Genomic DNA, 16947 nt, shown 5'->3' on the forward strand with positions numbered 1-16947 from the left:
ATGTCTATTAATGATGTTAATGAATGCAATGAGAGAAGAAACATTCCTCACAATTTTAGCCTTAATATAGCTTGACATTGTAATGAATATGATGATGATAATAATTATAATTAACAGACACAGCATATAACATTATCAGTAGCAAACCACAAAGGCACATATCTATTTTTTTTAAAGTGCTACAGAAACATGGGATTCTACCCGTGACTGGCTATATTGACATCATTCAGGGTGACATTTTAATCAACAGGCAAAGTACAGTTGATTATTTCTAAATTTAAGCTCTTCAATGTGTTTCCCATAGCAATGCCCATATTTTACAATTCACCGTTGTTTAGGATGTGCACCTGATATGGATAGTCAAGGTAAAACAACCTTAGAAGTAGCTACTAGTGCTCAAAAGAAACTATCTTCCCCCAAACACTATTCTATGGTTAAAGCAACACCTTATTCAGAGAACATCAGGATCTGTATGCAGAGTACACAATTCAAAGACAATGTGGTACAATACAGTAGCCTACAGTAGTAAGCTTCTTTTTACAGACACCATTCATTTTGCACAGCATCAGGACACAGTATTTCAAGATGATTGAGATAAATATTTATAGCGCGGGCTAGGTATTTTCAAACAACACTTTTCTTTAACATGAAAGTAGAAGGCATAGGCACATATAGGTAAGGGACTGCCACTAAGGACAATGTACAGTGCACGTACAGGCCAACTTAAATATCTGAAAGCCAATACACAGATTTGTATGAATATATCCTTCCCTGCATTTTCTTCAAGAGGTATTGCAGATCAATTAAACTGATCTAGGTTTACAGAGAGCATTTACCCCTTAACATTTCACAGCATGTAGCATAGTTTTATAATGACACAATATATTGACACACAAGGATATGGCTTACAGATTCAAGAGATGGAGTCCAGTCAGTCTTTGTCATGAGACCATTTGAGACTCTTATGTAGAATATAACACGCATTGTCATGATTTTGGACAAGACTATCTCCCCAGTCTCTTCACCTGCACAGTCAAAATATGTCACAGAATACATCCTCCACTTACAGAATGTGGCTAAGTAGGAGTGACTCAACATACAGTACAGGTGCCAGGAGTGCCTCCTATGTGTGAGCTAGATTGGTATGGAGTGGCATTTAAGGATAGTGCCTTATTTTGCTGACTTCTTCATATGGTTGGTCTAGGTCTGGTTTGCCCACATTTAAATTGGAATTTCATCATGATCTAAATACACTGGTTCTTGGGTCTGGGCCTGAGTCTCAAGGCCTTCGGTCTTGACTCCATCTTGACAAATGACTGGGATCATACAGTAGTACATAGCTACACAATAAGGCAATATTCCACATTATCAAGGTAAAACACGACCTCTGACGTACCTTTACAAAGCTCAATTCAACCTTTGTACAAATACCTTTAAAAACACCTTCAACAATCTTAAATACAGCAAAACAACACAATAGAGGACATACTAGAGCAAAAATAATTTGATTCATAAAGACAAATATTATAGAGCCATCAATTGATGTAAACCATGTGAAAAACCTAAACCTACCTAACCCTAACCCTGGTCTTTAAGCATTATCAACAGTGAATGAATGATAATAATAAGATAGCAATGAATTTAACTCCTCTCTCATATTAGGCTACTACTGCGATACAACTTTGATTTGACTTAAAACTTTGACAGTTTCAAGAGACATTGTTATAGCCTTGTCTACATTGCGGCAGAATGACTACCATATGCTCCCTGTTTGGGTCATGGTTAGCACTATAGTCCAGTGTTGAACAACTTCTGTCCGATTTCCGAGGGGGCTAGTCATGTGGTGATAGGTCGGTCTCTTCCACATGCAAGTGGTTTTCACTGTTGTAATGTCTGGGTTGTACAGTGGCAGTCACATGAATTGTTACCATCAAGTATTTGCAGTTAGTAATCAGTTCATAAATCGTACGTGTGACCAGCCAGCCAGATGTAAACATTTGTAAAAGATGTTCAAATGCTGAATGGCATGAATTCATCAAAGTCTTCAAAGTCAAATTCTTCAGTGCATTTTCATTTCATTTGGCTCTTTTACTCCAGTTAAGAGAGTGAAGTATTTGGGTTTCTCCATTCAGTGGCTTTCTTCAAAGTCTGCTATCTTTGGCCAAAGAGTGCATCATCCAGTTTACCTTGGTCTTCCAGCTCTCTCTCAGAGCTTCATTGAACTTCACTTTGAAATTCTTCAGGGCCTCTTCCTCTGATTTCCCCAAAGCCAAAGAGTCCTTTAAGAAGGTGAGAGAAAAACAACAATCATCATCATCATCATCGTCATCATCATGACAATAATTTGTAACAGCAATGGTTTATCATGACCACCAAATATAGCAAACAAATACGTAGTTGAGTCTACCTTTAAGAAACAAAAAGGAATTAATAGATTGTCCCAACATGTTGGATTTCTCACCTTGAGGTACTGGATGTCCTTGAAGGAGCTGAGCTCAGGCAGTCCGGCTGCTTTCATCATGGCGAACAGGTTGACAAACAGAGTCCCATTCCGACACAGGATCTTATAGGCCTGCTCACAGCACTCCCTGAACCTGACGATGGAGCAACAAGGCAGGTAAAACACCACTATCCTGCAGCTATGTATATGATCACCATGTCTATTTTCGTTGACTGGGTGCCTACCAGTTCCAAATTTGTTGTAAAAGCACCAGAAATCAAGTAATAAAAAGCTTGGGTTTTCCATTATACATAATCAAGTCACTTTTCACACTTTATCTGATTTGATCAAAGCACAACTCTAATGACCTAATCATCCAGCATATAGAATTCAAGATACACACAACCGCACTGGACATTTGGAGGATTTATTATTTCACCTTTCAAATTTCTCACTGTTGTTGGTCCTCCCTTGTTGAATCACATGAACAAAGTCGTAAGTCAGAATAAAAGGCACGCGTTCCCTGTTGATCCCAAATTTACTCTTGAAGTTCCCAAGGAAGTGGCCAAAGTCAATGTGGAACAACTGGAGAACACACAGGGTGAAGAAGGAGCTAAACATTACATACAATTCAGTGCCATCTTGTGGTAGAAAATACTACTATACTATATTACAATTGTTAAGGAGGGCCAAAATGTGATTCCTATGCTAGCACAGAATATCCAGAAAATACTGAAAATTATATAGTAAGAATTAAAGTTTATCCCCCTCCCAACTGAATGATTAAAACATTAATCGTGATAAACAATGAGCTGTTTAGATACAGAAAACTATTACACTCTAGAAATTCTATCACATTAAGAAAAGGTTAGACTGATAATCACCTGTCCAGTTTCCTTGATCATTATATTGTCATTGTGACGATCTCCTATGCCCAATACGTAAGTGGCTACACAGTAGCCAGCGCAGGATAGAGTGAAGTCCTCAATGGCCTGGTCAAGTTTATCCCTGCTGACAAAAAAGAAAAGACAATTATTAGGATACCCTTTCCCTTACTCACTCACATGCACGCATGCATGGACGCACGCACACACACACACACACACACACACACACACACACACACACACACACACACACACACACACACACACACACACACACTCTGAAGTACTGAAGTACACTCACTGAACACTTTATTAGGAACACCTGTACACCTTCTCATTCAGGTGGTGTAATGGTGTGGGGAATGTTTTCTTGGTACACTTTGGTCCTGTTAATACCAATCAATCATCGCTTGAATGCCACAGCCTATTTGAGTATTGCTGCTGATCAGGTGCATCCCTTCACGGCCACAATGGATCTATCTTCTAATGGCTACTTCCAGCATGACAATGCACCATGTCAAAAGTAATCTCAAACTGGTTTCATGAACATGAGTTCAGTGGCCTTCCCACCCAGTCACCGGATCTTAATCCAATAGAACATATTTGGGATGTGGTAGAACGGGAGATTCACAGCTTGAAAGTGCACCTGAAAAATCTGGAATTACACATGGGAGGAACCAATGGAGGAACAAGGAATGTTTCAATGCCATTGAGGCTGTTTTGAGAGCAAAGGGAGGTCCTACCCAGTATTAGTATAGTGTTCCTAATAAAGTGTCCAATGAGTGTATTTGCAGGGGTGATTCTGAGTGCAAGAGATGATTGACAGCTAGCCATACCATAGGCCAGTCTAGACGTCCATTGAGTTCACTATGTTAAACAATTACAGCTACCTCATATTTCATTCTAGAGGCTCTGCAGCATTGAACTAATATGGAGAGATTTTGGCTGACAATAGCCTGGACCTGACTTGCCAAAATGACGTCAGTGTTTATTTATTACATTTCAATGTTTCCTGTGTCAACAGTACTTTTAAACATATTCAGGATTGTCAAAGTCACATACCTCAACTGTTAAGGATCCAAAACAATCCTTAGACACTTCACATTCCATTTTGACACGGTTATACTTTGTTATCCACCCTTAAAATGTGTCTTTGGCCTGGGAGAGGCAATGCTATGCTACTCAGCTGACTGACTCCTTCATGAGCACCCTGCAGTCAGCAATAAACGCATTCCCCACACAGAATCTCACAATTCACCAGCATTATCTTTTCATTAGTTGAATGCAGCTATTGGGCTCAGAGATGGTGCAATTTAATATTTTAAATAGCAGTAACTTATGACTTCTGCTGATAATCTTTTAAGTTAAGGGAATGTCATAGGTCTTCAGGAAAACTGTCAAACTCACTCTGGGTTCTTGGACTTGAGCCAGTTGAGCAGGGCATCCTTGTTGAAGGCAGCAGTGGCGGCACTGGTGCTGTTGTTGCGTTGGATATTGGCAATGGTGTCAGAGTTTTTCACCACCTCAATCAGACCTGTTTTGTTTCCAGTGGACAGGCAGCCATAGGGGATCATCCTTTGTGAGAAAGGAAAGAAATCATCAGTTTGTACCTATAATCATCAGTTTGCTCTAAAATATTCTCACAGAGCCAGACAATATTCTTTATATACTCCAGTATAAAATCTGGGGGTGAGATTTAGCTCCAAAGCTCCCATGGTGTATGTCATACAGTTATTACTAATGTGACAGACGTCATTCTCTGTGTATGCAGTATTTCTTTGCTCATTCACTCACAGTCTCGAACTTGCATCATCTGTATTGCCAACAAACACGTGACCACCGTCTGAAACACCCGATGTAAACCACCTACACCACTGAAAAGCTAGCGATTTGATGCAGCGGGTAGAGCTATTTCAATTTGAGGTGTGAGTTTATTTCCTTTTCAACTCGGTTACACTTAGATACTGTACCTCAGATCCAGTCCCTCCTTCTTCCAAAGGATCTCCATGAGCTGAATCATTTGAAGAGTCAGCATGTCTTGTCTGAGATCTGGAGGACAGTGTGAGAAAGGAAATGTAAATCTAGTGGTTATGAGATGTAGTGTGTGTGTGTGTGTGTGTGTGTGTGTGTGTGTGTGTGTGTGTGTGTGTGTGTGTGTGTGTGTGTGTTCTCGTAAGTGTGTGGGTTGGGAATGTTCAGTTCACTGGATTATTTCCTCTCACCATCTCCATTTTTGAAGATAATGCCCACTGTATCCCCTGTTGGACATTTGCTCTTGTACATCAGCCACAGGGGCTTCATCTTAGAGTCCATGAATTTGCATTGGTCCGCACTGCAACACCAGACACACCCATCAAATATCACAATTTCACAAACGCTGATCGCACCATTATAATAGAGAGGAATCAGAAATGTGTGTGTTTGAGAGATACCTACCAGATCTCAGAGAGCACGGTGCTGGGGTTAAGTGGAGACAGCAGTTCTGAGAGGGCCTCCTGGTAGGACTCCTGTTTGATACACAGCTTCATGTCTTCTGTCACCTGCTGCCGCGATGTCCTCTGGGAACCTGACTTTACAATGTCATTCAGAGTCTTCATCTTACTCAGAGCCTCGTTCTGCAGATAGAGTATGGAAAGAGTGACACACACAGATAAGGAGTTTTTAAAAATATAAATGAAATGAATGTGTCGCGAATCCACCATTGAGTTCAGATAGTAAGGTAAGAATGTATAGGAATGGTATAAAACATGTAGGACTACTCACCTGTCTCATTAAGCTCCGAATGTGATAGATATTCCCCCTGCAGTAGGCCTCCAGAATCAGGCCAAAGCGTAAACTAACAGAGGCCACATGCATTTCTGACCTACAGTGAGGACAAGGGCTTCAGTTACACTAATACCACCCAACCATTCTAGATGAAGATTCAGTTGTCAGTTAACTTTTTAACTGTCATAATTATCAGCCAAACTCCTACCTGAGATGCCAGAAGAAGAAGTGTCCTATCCTCTTGTTGGAGAGGGCCCTCTCTAGCAGGAATGTGGTCAGGTCACAGTCCAGGTAGGACTCATACTTCAGAACCTGAACCAACTGGAGTAAATACTGAAGGAGGTCATTGTCTCTGTGGAGGAAAAGGACATTCCTTAGGTTTAAATTAATTGAAAAGCAAACAGGTCATCATTATAGACAATGTACACTACCACTTTTTTCAGTAATCTTAGCTTCACCAGTTTGTTCACCCGTCAAAACAAAAAGCAGTAAAAGATGGCTTTGACATGAATGAATAAATGGACTGACTTATACAGCGCCTTATTCCAAATCGCTTTACAATGGCCTCTCATTCACCCATTCACACACATATTCACACACCAATGGCGGCGAGCTACCATGCAAGGTCGGCTACCATGCCCGCTCATTGGGGTTCAGTGTCTTGCCCAAGGACACCTCGACATGTGGCTAGCCGGGGTTTGACCTGCCGATCTACCGACCTTGCGACCATTAGATGCCGGCTCTACCTCCTGCGCCACTGCCGCCCCCATCAAGACATCAACAGTACCTCAGCTTCTTCAGGCATCTGATGGTGAAGGAGCGGACTATGGGATCAGGAAAACTGTAGTCCAGTAGCTCCAAGGCATGGAGAGCAGGGAGGTCCGGCCACTTCCACAGTAAACGTACCATCTGGACACACAGGAACAGAGTTATGTGTGGTTGTGAAAAGTCATGGATAAGCTGGTAATGGGCTAATATTTATTGCATGACTGTCTATAACATTTTGGGGTATTTCTTTTAAAATGTACTGTACCTGGGCCACATCCTCATGCTTATTCCATTTAGTGATGAGGAGAAGTTTAGACAGACTCTCAGGGTAGCGATCCCGGACCACACCCCGAAGCTTCCATAGAAGCTCCTTCTCGTCCTCAAAGATCTCAGTGTAATTCTTATTGTCCACTATCTCCTTTAGCTTCATGTGCTATGGAGAGTCAAAATCAGAATTATGTGGATTATCATTTATCAATCTAATCACAGAGCAAATCTTAAGTAGTTAGAAAAGTGTCAATTGAAACCAAACCTTTCAAACATTCTTACCTCCTCCTTCGTGGCAATAACCTTTTCCCTATTCCTGTCCAGTTCACTCATCTGAAAATAGGTGACATGCACAAATGTGTCAATATCTTAACAAGCATATATCTTAAAGAGCATATAACTTAAATGTCTATTTGGCAACTACTGAAAGACATTTTTTACAATGTACATTAGAAGTCAGTTGTACCTTGTCAAGAGGTGGGTAGTAGAGAGGGTGAGGTCTGATGTTGGGAAAGCGAATGTAGAGTCCAGCTGCACTATCGATGTTGGGGTTCTTTTCCACTGTGCCCATTGGGTTCAACAGCTCGCTTTTATCATCTGTGATAACAAATCAAAGTTAGGGTTAGTTACCAAAGTTATCTTTACTTAAGGCAACAACTTTATACATGTTGACATTTTGGGCAAGAATGTTATTAGCACTGGTACAAATCTCAATGCATTAAATAGATGAGATTATTGAGATATGTGATATTGAATATGTATATGTAATGGAATATGGAAGATTTGTGCAGTACTGTGCGTGTGTGTGTGTGTGTGTGTGTGTGTGTGTATGTGTGTGTGTGTGTGTGTGTGTGTATGTGTGTGTGTGTGTGTGTGTGTATGTGTGTGTGTGTGTGTGTGTGTGTGTGTGTGTGTGTGTGTCACTTTGGGTGGTTTCACACTTGCAGTGTAGTGTTTCCAATGTGTGTGGGAGTCATCAGCAGTGATGATGATGTACAGTAGCTACAGTGCATGACTGAGACGGAGCTCTAAGTACCAGGTACTGAAGGCCAAGTAGACAGCTGGAAGTCTCCAGTCTTCAGCTGGTCCTTATAGTCAAACACCATGGTGTTCACCCAGGCTATTGGACAATCCTGATGGGAGAGCGACCATGTTGATACTCATTAGACATCTCTTAAATGTAACACTTTAACTTGGGGCTCTAAATATTTTTTAGCATCCATTTTTAAGGAACCCTGATGTGGGCACAGGGTAGTTCTTCATTGAATCAAAATTATTAAAGCTGTATCAGAAGAACGTTGTGTTGCCATGTCGGAACTTGGAAACTTCCAAATACCAGTTCTTTTGAATAGAGCCTTTGCTTTTGAAATAAATAAGAGAATGAAATGTTGATGCTGCAATTAAGAACAAAGTACTATGACACGTAAATAAGTTTCCACTTTGGTAAATGGGTCGTCATATAAGGCGCCGACAGTAATTGCTGTAATGGCAATTCATACTGTAAGTTCTGCAAGTCTATAGCTAAATGTAAATTACAACATGTATGTCCATTATGTTATTGAAATCATGGGAATCATATGGGAAATAGTCAGCAGGAAACAGCTTCTCAGGCTAAGGTGATAACCAAATATAGTCAAATGCATCTCTCAGCTGCCAACTTGCTAAAACAAGTAGAAATAAGTTGACACAAATGAGCAAGACTAGCCAAAATAACGCAACTACCGGTACTGGCTTCCTGGTGTCTGGCGGAGGGGACTTCTCCTCCGGGTATTACAGAAGAGAGAAGTGGCACAGAAAGCAGAAGCAGAGTTGCTGAGGCCTAACTCCATCCAGCACACCTGGGAACTATCCTCTAACTAACAGCTGCTGAACCTATAATGAGCTATAATGTACATGAGGGTGGATTTTGGCTCTGTGTAATGTACCTCTAGATTCCCAAATCCATTCCCAAAAAGCTATGGAGAAACAGGACCTTTCAAACAATGCCATAATAACCTGACTTGATCAAAACAATAAAGTAACATGACAGAAGACTTTGTAAGGTTGTTATAACATCTGAATGATCACTTAATAACTGCCATCATAAACCATCAATTATACAGTGAGTAACTTTGGGTAATGTTGATGAAGAGATATAGTAGTCTATCATACAGCACAACAAGTTACTACGTCAGTAAATGAGATGTAGGCTATAACTTCACATAAATAGCCTCAGAGACTGACAGTATAGCAATAGCAGTTTAAGAAAGCTGTCTTCATAGTGAAAGTGCAAACTAGAGGAGCGGGGTACAACATCGATGTCTGTAGAGACTGAGAAACCAGAATTTACAATTCCATGAAATTTACGCTACACTCTTCCTTCTTTGGAGTGATATACAGATAAAAGAGCAGAAGCGGATGAGACTTTAACCACAGGCTTACCGCTTAACACACTTGCACCATTCGACACAAGAGCAAACCCCCCCCCCCGCCCACACACACACACACACACACACACACACACACACACACTACATACTAAGTAAACATGTTTGGGCCTGCAAACAAATTCACACATACTGTAAACACCCATACAAGCACGCATGCACACGCACGCACGCACGCACGCACGCACGCACGCACACACACACACACACACACACACACACACACACACACACACACACACACACACACACACATGATTAAATAAATAGAAATGAAAAGAAATGTAGCTGCAAACATATAAATCTTGAGTACTAACAGCTTTCTTGTTTTTCTTCTTGGTGCCGCGGGGTTTCTTAGCCTTCTCGATGACAGCATAGAGAGCAAAGCACAGACGGCTCATGCGAGGCAGGTCTCCAACGCTGATGTCAAACAGCAGCTTCTGGTCCCACAGGGGCTCTGAGCACACGCTCACCTCCGTGCTGGTCACCACCTTACACAGGAGCTCACTGCCATGGAACAGCCCCGCCTGGACCACCAGCTGAGAGATGCCAACACACACAAAACTGACTTTGGTAACACTTTAGGGCTGAAACCAGCTTGAAATCTGTATCTGTAACTTAAGTTGTTGTGCAAATCTCCCATTGATATCAATGCATTATTTAAGATATTAAATTACAATACACCAAACACCAATATCAAACAACTTAGGACCCCAAGTCTGAACATTCATACAATAAGTAATGCATGTGCATAATGTATATAGATAGATCTATATAGATAGACCATTAGGGTTTATTTGTCTGTGCATGTGGTCTGTAATGAGAGTCTGACTCTCAGATCTGGAGTGAAGTGACTCAAGGTTTGGTGACAGCATACTCCATTGTTGATTTTGAAACTCCAGCTACCTGCTTGTTGTGCTACCTTTATTTGTTTTGCAAAAAATGCATTCATTGTTGTGCAGGCAATTTCTCAAGCAACAGTCCATTGCCCACCTTGGGTATTCAAACAAGGTTGGGCTGAATCCAAATTTGCTAAGTATATGAGTGGATATTTTCCCCAAGGGTATCTTGGCAACCTCTGCCTGCCCAACAGCAGACATGACTGATAATTATGTGACAGGACAAATTTACTCTGAGTCATGGTCTTCTTTTAGGTAGAGGCCGGAAGCGCACTTACACTTAACAACCAATCTAAACAGTAACATGATTAGTAAAAATCTGAAACACAGACACAAAACATTAACTCAGTTCCCTACATGTCCCACTCTGTAGTTCCTGGATGTCACACTCACACCAAGTGGGAACATTATTCAAACAACTTTTTATAAGCTATAGCTAGTAAGAGATGAATATCAAATAATTTACATAACAGAACATTTTAACAGAATTAATTGATGCCACATTTTTCTTTCTACAGACACAAGACAGCATCACAGTAGCGAGAGTATAGGCACAGAAATTCAACAAGTTTCGAGATAGGTCAGACCCATCATGCCCTATCTACAATAGTAACTACACCCATCTCTCCTCTTTAAAAAAAGCTTAAGTGGCGAGCAAGAGCGCGAAGACTGTCCTTTTCTAAGAATCTAGGCCCCAGAGTGAGACGTGAAAACCAGATAGGCCCTCCCCACTTCCTGTTTTGAAGAGTTTCAACCAACTGCCTCAGATGAATTATGGGAAATGTGTGGTCAGGGTCATGTGACCCCATCGTTTACATGTCACCCCCCTTCCTACACCCGAAAGTGAGAGATAGGTAAACAAGTCAATGCTGCACTTCATTGAGCAACCCAGTATGACAAAACACACACAAAACTACACCAACCTTCATTCCTTCATCTGCATTGACTCGGCTCCCCTGCAGTAGGTGAATGTGGAAAGGCTCGTCAATGAACCACAAAGAGGACGTGTTCTGCTGTTAGTAAAAAAAAAAAAAAAAAGGACATTTATCTTGTATTTCCCTGAGATATTTTTTGTTTTTTTCCAGAATGACATGGTAGAGGCCAAAAACATTTTAATTTTCAAAAACATGAAGAACTTGATCTGCTACTGCTGATAACAAAGCTAAGCTGGTTCATTCCCTCTCAATTGGTCACCCTACTTATCTTAATTAGTGGCCCGTCTAGGACATCCCTTTGTTAACTTCACTGTTAACTATCGTTTACAACCATTTTCCTAATGTAATAACTTTTTTATTTAACCTTTATATATCCAGGGACTCACACTGAGAGGTCTCTTTTGCAGGTGCGCAAATTGTGATTATTATTTGATGGAGGAGGGAGCTCAGCTAACATTTTATATACAGTACGACTTTGATGAGCATGCAGTATACAACCATGATAGACTAACTATGTAGATTAAAATCATAATAGCAATTAATAGAAAACTCAGAAGAGTTATATAAGAGAAATAACCAACAGCAGCACGTACGTGCAAATACATTTGAAAAAGTTAATTATTGGAAGCACACTGTACTGAACAGCAGTTTTGGGCATGCCAAAGTCCATATCACTGGTTGAGGAACAACCACATGGGGCACAAAAGATTTGATATTCTGTTAATGAAAGATGACTGCCATCCAAGAGGCTAACCTCTCACCTTCTTCAGGGGCAGTGGGGGAGGTTTGGACAAGGAGCAGCTCTTGGTCATCTGGCTGCCTATGCTGTCCTGCTTCTCTTGGTAACTGATGATGGTGGTGTGATGAACCATGGTCAGGTGGGGGTTTTGGCCCCCTCTCAAACAGGAGAAAATGTACTATGGAAAGAGGGAAGGGTGGAGGGGAGAAGAGGGGAAAGAAGAGTTTGACTGGCTCTACCATCACACGTTCCACCCACAGATATCACTGGTACACTCGTGGCCTGCCCTCAGTCCTGGAGGCTGTTCGTTTACTGTAGGTTAATGCAGCTAAAATCTCATTATGCGTGGACGCAGTTGCCTTCCGAGGGCTGGTAGGGAGATGTGAGTCATCCCTGCAGGTAGCTGGAGTTTCAAAATCAACAACGGAGTCTGCTGTCACCAAACCTTGAGTCACTTCACTCCAGATCTGAGAGTCAGACTCTCATTACAGACCACATGCACAGACAAAATAGACCACGTATACAGAGCAGACATCACTGGCAGCATACAGTTACAGACAAAATAGACAACAAATTCAGAAAAACCTAATACGCAATAAATATTGACAAAATAAATATCATGCATAAACAAAATGGGTATCTTCAAGGTCATTCAAGGTAAGCCCTTGTTATAATGGTCACTTACTTTGAACTGGCACAGGGGGTGTTTTCCATAGATGAATTCCCACCTCCCGTTTATCTGTAAAGAGTAGTCCTCTGGCTCCTGTCGCACTGAGCGGAACACAGTGGCCTTCTTCTTTAGGGCACTCCTCATCAGAGTCACCGGATAGTCCTGGGGGTCCTGTTGTAGCATGAAGCTTTCCTATAGCAAAAAGAGGAATAGGGACAATCAAAGGGATGTTTCTATTCCCTTAAAGGTTGCCTGCTCTTTTTGTGAACTTTGACAACTAACTTCAATTACACTCAATCTTGAATATGTCACAGCTCTTGGGGACATTGTTTTCTTCTTTCTACATTTGTAAAAGTGATTCCTACGTCATGTTTTGAAGGCTTGCGAAGTGATAGTGATTAGTGTTTGTGGTTATGAGAGGGGGATTTCCAGAGTAGTAGCACTTTTATCTAAAGTCATCCTCCAGAATGTATATATCTACGCAGGGTAGAACCTCTGAATTTTCCAATCAAACATTTTTCTGCTCTCTTTAGGTCAATATTCATGTCCCAACCATAAGGTCCAATTTCCCTCCAAAATCATTCATCATCAAGGTAGCTAATTAATTTGCAAGGACAATTATAATGCAAATCTAGTAAAACGGGGACTCACATCACTGGCCTCAAACTTGATGTTGATGAAGATCTTCTTGGTGCTTTTTGACTTAACACCTGGCTCAGGCAGAGAAGGAGACGGCTCTAGGTCACATGGGAAGCTGTACTCCATCCAGTCGTACCATGGCCACCGGTGGCGGTCCTGGGCCTTCACTTCGCAGAAGGAGCGCATCTTGGCGCGGAACTCATTCACCTCATGGTTCTTCTGTGACTCAAATTCATGCAAACCTGAGAGACACAAGTACAAATTAGGACAGGTGTTGGAAACAAGAGCCCCAATGAGATGCATTTGGTGATTTTGTTTAAATGACCTAAAGGCTAATTAACTGTTAGTAAGTGTTTGATATGTGTTGCCTTCTTCTTTTTAATGTATTGAGTTGTTTTTTTTGAGAACCTGGAGAAACGATACAGTAGATGTGTGCACATTCTCTTTTGTTGAAATCATTTTTAATTGTAAGATTGTATCCCAAACTCTAAGCTTACAAGCAATTAGTTCATAGTGGTGCTATTAGTAATGCTACTTGTTGTGTGTCAGTGTGAAGTGATGCAGACCTTTGCCGATCAGCAGGCTGATCTGTGTGTTAGTGAGCTTCTCCACGCGGTCGCCCTCCCGTGCAACCAGCCTAAGGACAGACATGAAGGGCCGAATATCACACAGACGTCGTGTCTCATCCTCCAGCTCCTCCCTTTCCGCTGTCGGGTTGATGCAGGTAAACACATATGCATCCGGGTCGCCCAACGCCCCAAACAGGGGCTCGCTGCTGGCGTTATGCCACACCATCTGACCATGCACACACACACACACACACACACACACACACACAGTTATCATGGTTAACTGATCACTATTGGATTTTTCTTTTTTTTACATACACTGAACAAAAATATAAACGCAACACTTTTGTTTTTGCTCCAATTTTTCACGAGTTGAAATCAAAGACCTAAGACTTTTTCTATGTACACAAAAGGCCTATTTCTCTCAAATTGTGCTCTCAAATTGGTTTAAATCTGCGTTAGTGAGCACTTCTCCTTTGCTGAGATAATCCATCCACCTGATAGGTGTGGCATATCCAGATGCTGATTAGACAGCATGATTATTGCACCGATGTGCCTTAGGCTGGTCACAATAAAAGGCCACTATAAAATGTGCAGTTTTATCACACAGCACAATACTACAGATGTGACCAGTTTTGAGGGAGTGTGCAATTGGCATGCTGACTCCAGAAATGTCCACCAGAGCTGTTGCCGGTGAATTTAATGTTAATTTCTCTACCATAAGCCGTCTCCAAAGTCGTTTCCAATTCTCGGAAACGCCTTTGGAGACGGCTTGTGGTAGAGAAATGTACATATATAAACCCCTCAAAAAAAGTTCGGAAACACTTTTTTTGTTGATTATTCCTCCCCTTTAATAATACCAATTGGTATTGTATTTTATATCGTTGTAAAGCCTGATTAGTCTCCTTTACAATGAGGTACAACTTGTACAACTTCATTCTTGGAATGAGTAACACAGCTAAACGTGTGGGTAGCGGCCCAATTGTTTTTGCCAAAATCCCCTGCAATATTCTTATGTTGGTATTGACTCTCGTTTTGAGCTTCAAGTGCTGGCAGGTGTATGTCAGTCACAGGTGTATCCGTCATGTGGTCCCATGTTCAAGACAATTAAGGAATTCAAGAAAATTACTTGACTTACAGATGACAGTAAAACATAAATTGCTCGATACATTATTGAATGAGGGGTGACGAATAAGGAAATGGGGACCTACTTTTTTGATAGCTCTGATGTTGTTGTTTCGTGACACTGGGAATTTCAGGAAGATCCCAGTGGGCAACAGGAAGTCCATCATGATCTCCTGGTCCCCCTCCATCTCCCACTCGTCCTGCATCCCATACTCCCCCGGGGGCATGGTGGCGGCCTCTCATTTACCGTCAGCTCTACTGCTGCTCAGGGGGAAACCAGCCAGCCATGCAGACAACACACAAAGACAACACAGCCTCAGTTAACACACTGTATAAGTGTGTATCTGCAATTGTACTGTATTTAAGATTACTTTAACCACACAGCCCATACTGTGCACAGTATGAATAATGTATGAATCTATTAAGTGTGATGTCACATTGTTACATGTAAAACACGTTACATGTGTAACAGTGATGGGGTACAATATAGCTGTATGGTTTGATATTATATTCAGATTAAAGCACAGTTCTGTATGACCTCGGAACAGCCTTGGGTAATGGTGAAGTCAAGAGCCTTGAAAATTGCAATGACAACCCGATCCCCTACGCAGTATGCCTACAGCATGTACACAAGCAAGGCCCTACAATGAGGCATTATAAAACAAACTATACTGATGTTTACAATACTACCTTTCCACATACTGCATATTGCACATGTCTCTTTGATATAGCTTCTTTTTATACATCTGCACATTACATACTGTACATAAGCTACCACACTGTATAAACTACCTTAACTGTACTTAGGTCATAACTGTAGGCTATATACCTCTAAACTACCGCACATGCCTTACTGTACCTATCACTATCATTGTCATGTTTTTTATATCATGTTCTTATACTATTTGTACTTGCATTTCGTTGTATAGTATTCTGCAATGGCAATAAAGTTGAATCTAATCTAATCTAATTACCAACGACGTACTCGGAGCCATTATGCCATACTAAGACCAAACTTCTGAGGTGCAGATCTGTTTGGAATGTTGCCAATACATAACTTTTAATCACCAAATATCACGTCAACTGCAGAATTAGATTACAGAGTATGGGCTATTCAATGATCTATCTTGGAGAAAATAGTTTATGTCCATTTGCAAAATGTGGTGTTACACGTTGTGTATTAACTATCCAGGCCTCTTCCTGATGCAGACAGCGTACTTTATCACTAGGTTTTGAAAAACGAGCAGGACTTGTTTCCCTTATGGGTGCTATGTATGTAGACGACAGAACCAGTCTGTTTCTATGGAAAGACGCACGGTGAGACACTGTACATTTAACTCATGACGATTCGAATACAATTTAAATAACCTATAAATTAACAAACCTGATCTGTGCAAGATTCCAAAATAATATTCTAGATCCCAACAACTATTGAAGAACACTGGGTTAAAAATAACTCGGCTACAAACATTTGTTTAACTAGTGATAGATTCAAGAAATTGAAATCATTATTACATAATTTCAATAAAATCCCCAAAGACGTTAGACTATATGTAATAATGTACTTATGCCTAAATAAAACTACATTTAGACAACAATTGTGTAACGGATATAATGGTAGGCAACGATGCAAGGTGTAATCAATATCAATATCATATCAACATTTTCATTCGCTCACTTGCCTCCGCTACGAGCCGGCTTAACACTTCATCTTATGCTCTTCTGTAGATGGCCGTGCTTTGCTTTCCAGTGCAATATATTGCTGCCAAAAATCATCTGATGACTGGTCGTAATATCAGTGTTCCCCACACTTAAAA

The 16947-nt window shown here is 41.0% G+C and overlaps 1 protein-coding gene across 1 annotated transcript; it reads right to left on the minus strand.

Annotated features, from left to right (window-relative positions):
- Positions 1-2141: 2141 nt before the first annotated feature.
- pik3cd (phosphatidylinositol-4,5-bisphosphate 3-kinase, catalytic subunit delta) lies at positions 2142-15357 on the minus strand (the record flags this gene model as incomplete). The annotated part of the gene is made up of 22 exons (XM_080534544.1): positions 2142-2279; positions 2462-2594; positions 2880-3025; positions 3325-3448; positions 4735-4902; positions 5298-5376; positions 5550-5659; positions 5764-5942; positions 6091-6190; positions 6302-6445; positions 6881-7002; positions 7127-7294; positions 7411-7461; positions 7595-7725; positions 8165-8261; positions 9872-10093; positions 11377-11466; positions 12150-12305; positions 12813-12989; positions 13449-13678; positions 14003-14231; positions 15217-15357. The coding sequence occupies 22 exons, from the start codon at positions 15355-15357 to the stop codon at positions 2142-2144; spliced, it is 3135 nt and encodes a 1044-aa protein (XP_080390670.1).
- Between the last annotated feature and the right edge of the window lie 1590 nt (positions 15358-16947).

This window comes from Nansenia antarctica (assembly GCF_963989245.1).
Source record: "Nansenia antarctica genome assembly, chromosome: 6".
NCBI classification, from domain to species: domain Eukaryota; kingdom Metazoa; phylum Chordata; class Actinopteri; order Argentiniformes; family Microstomatidae; genus Nansenia; species Nansenia antarctica.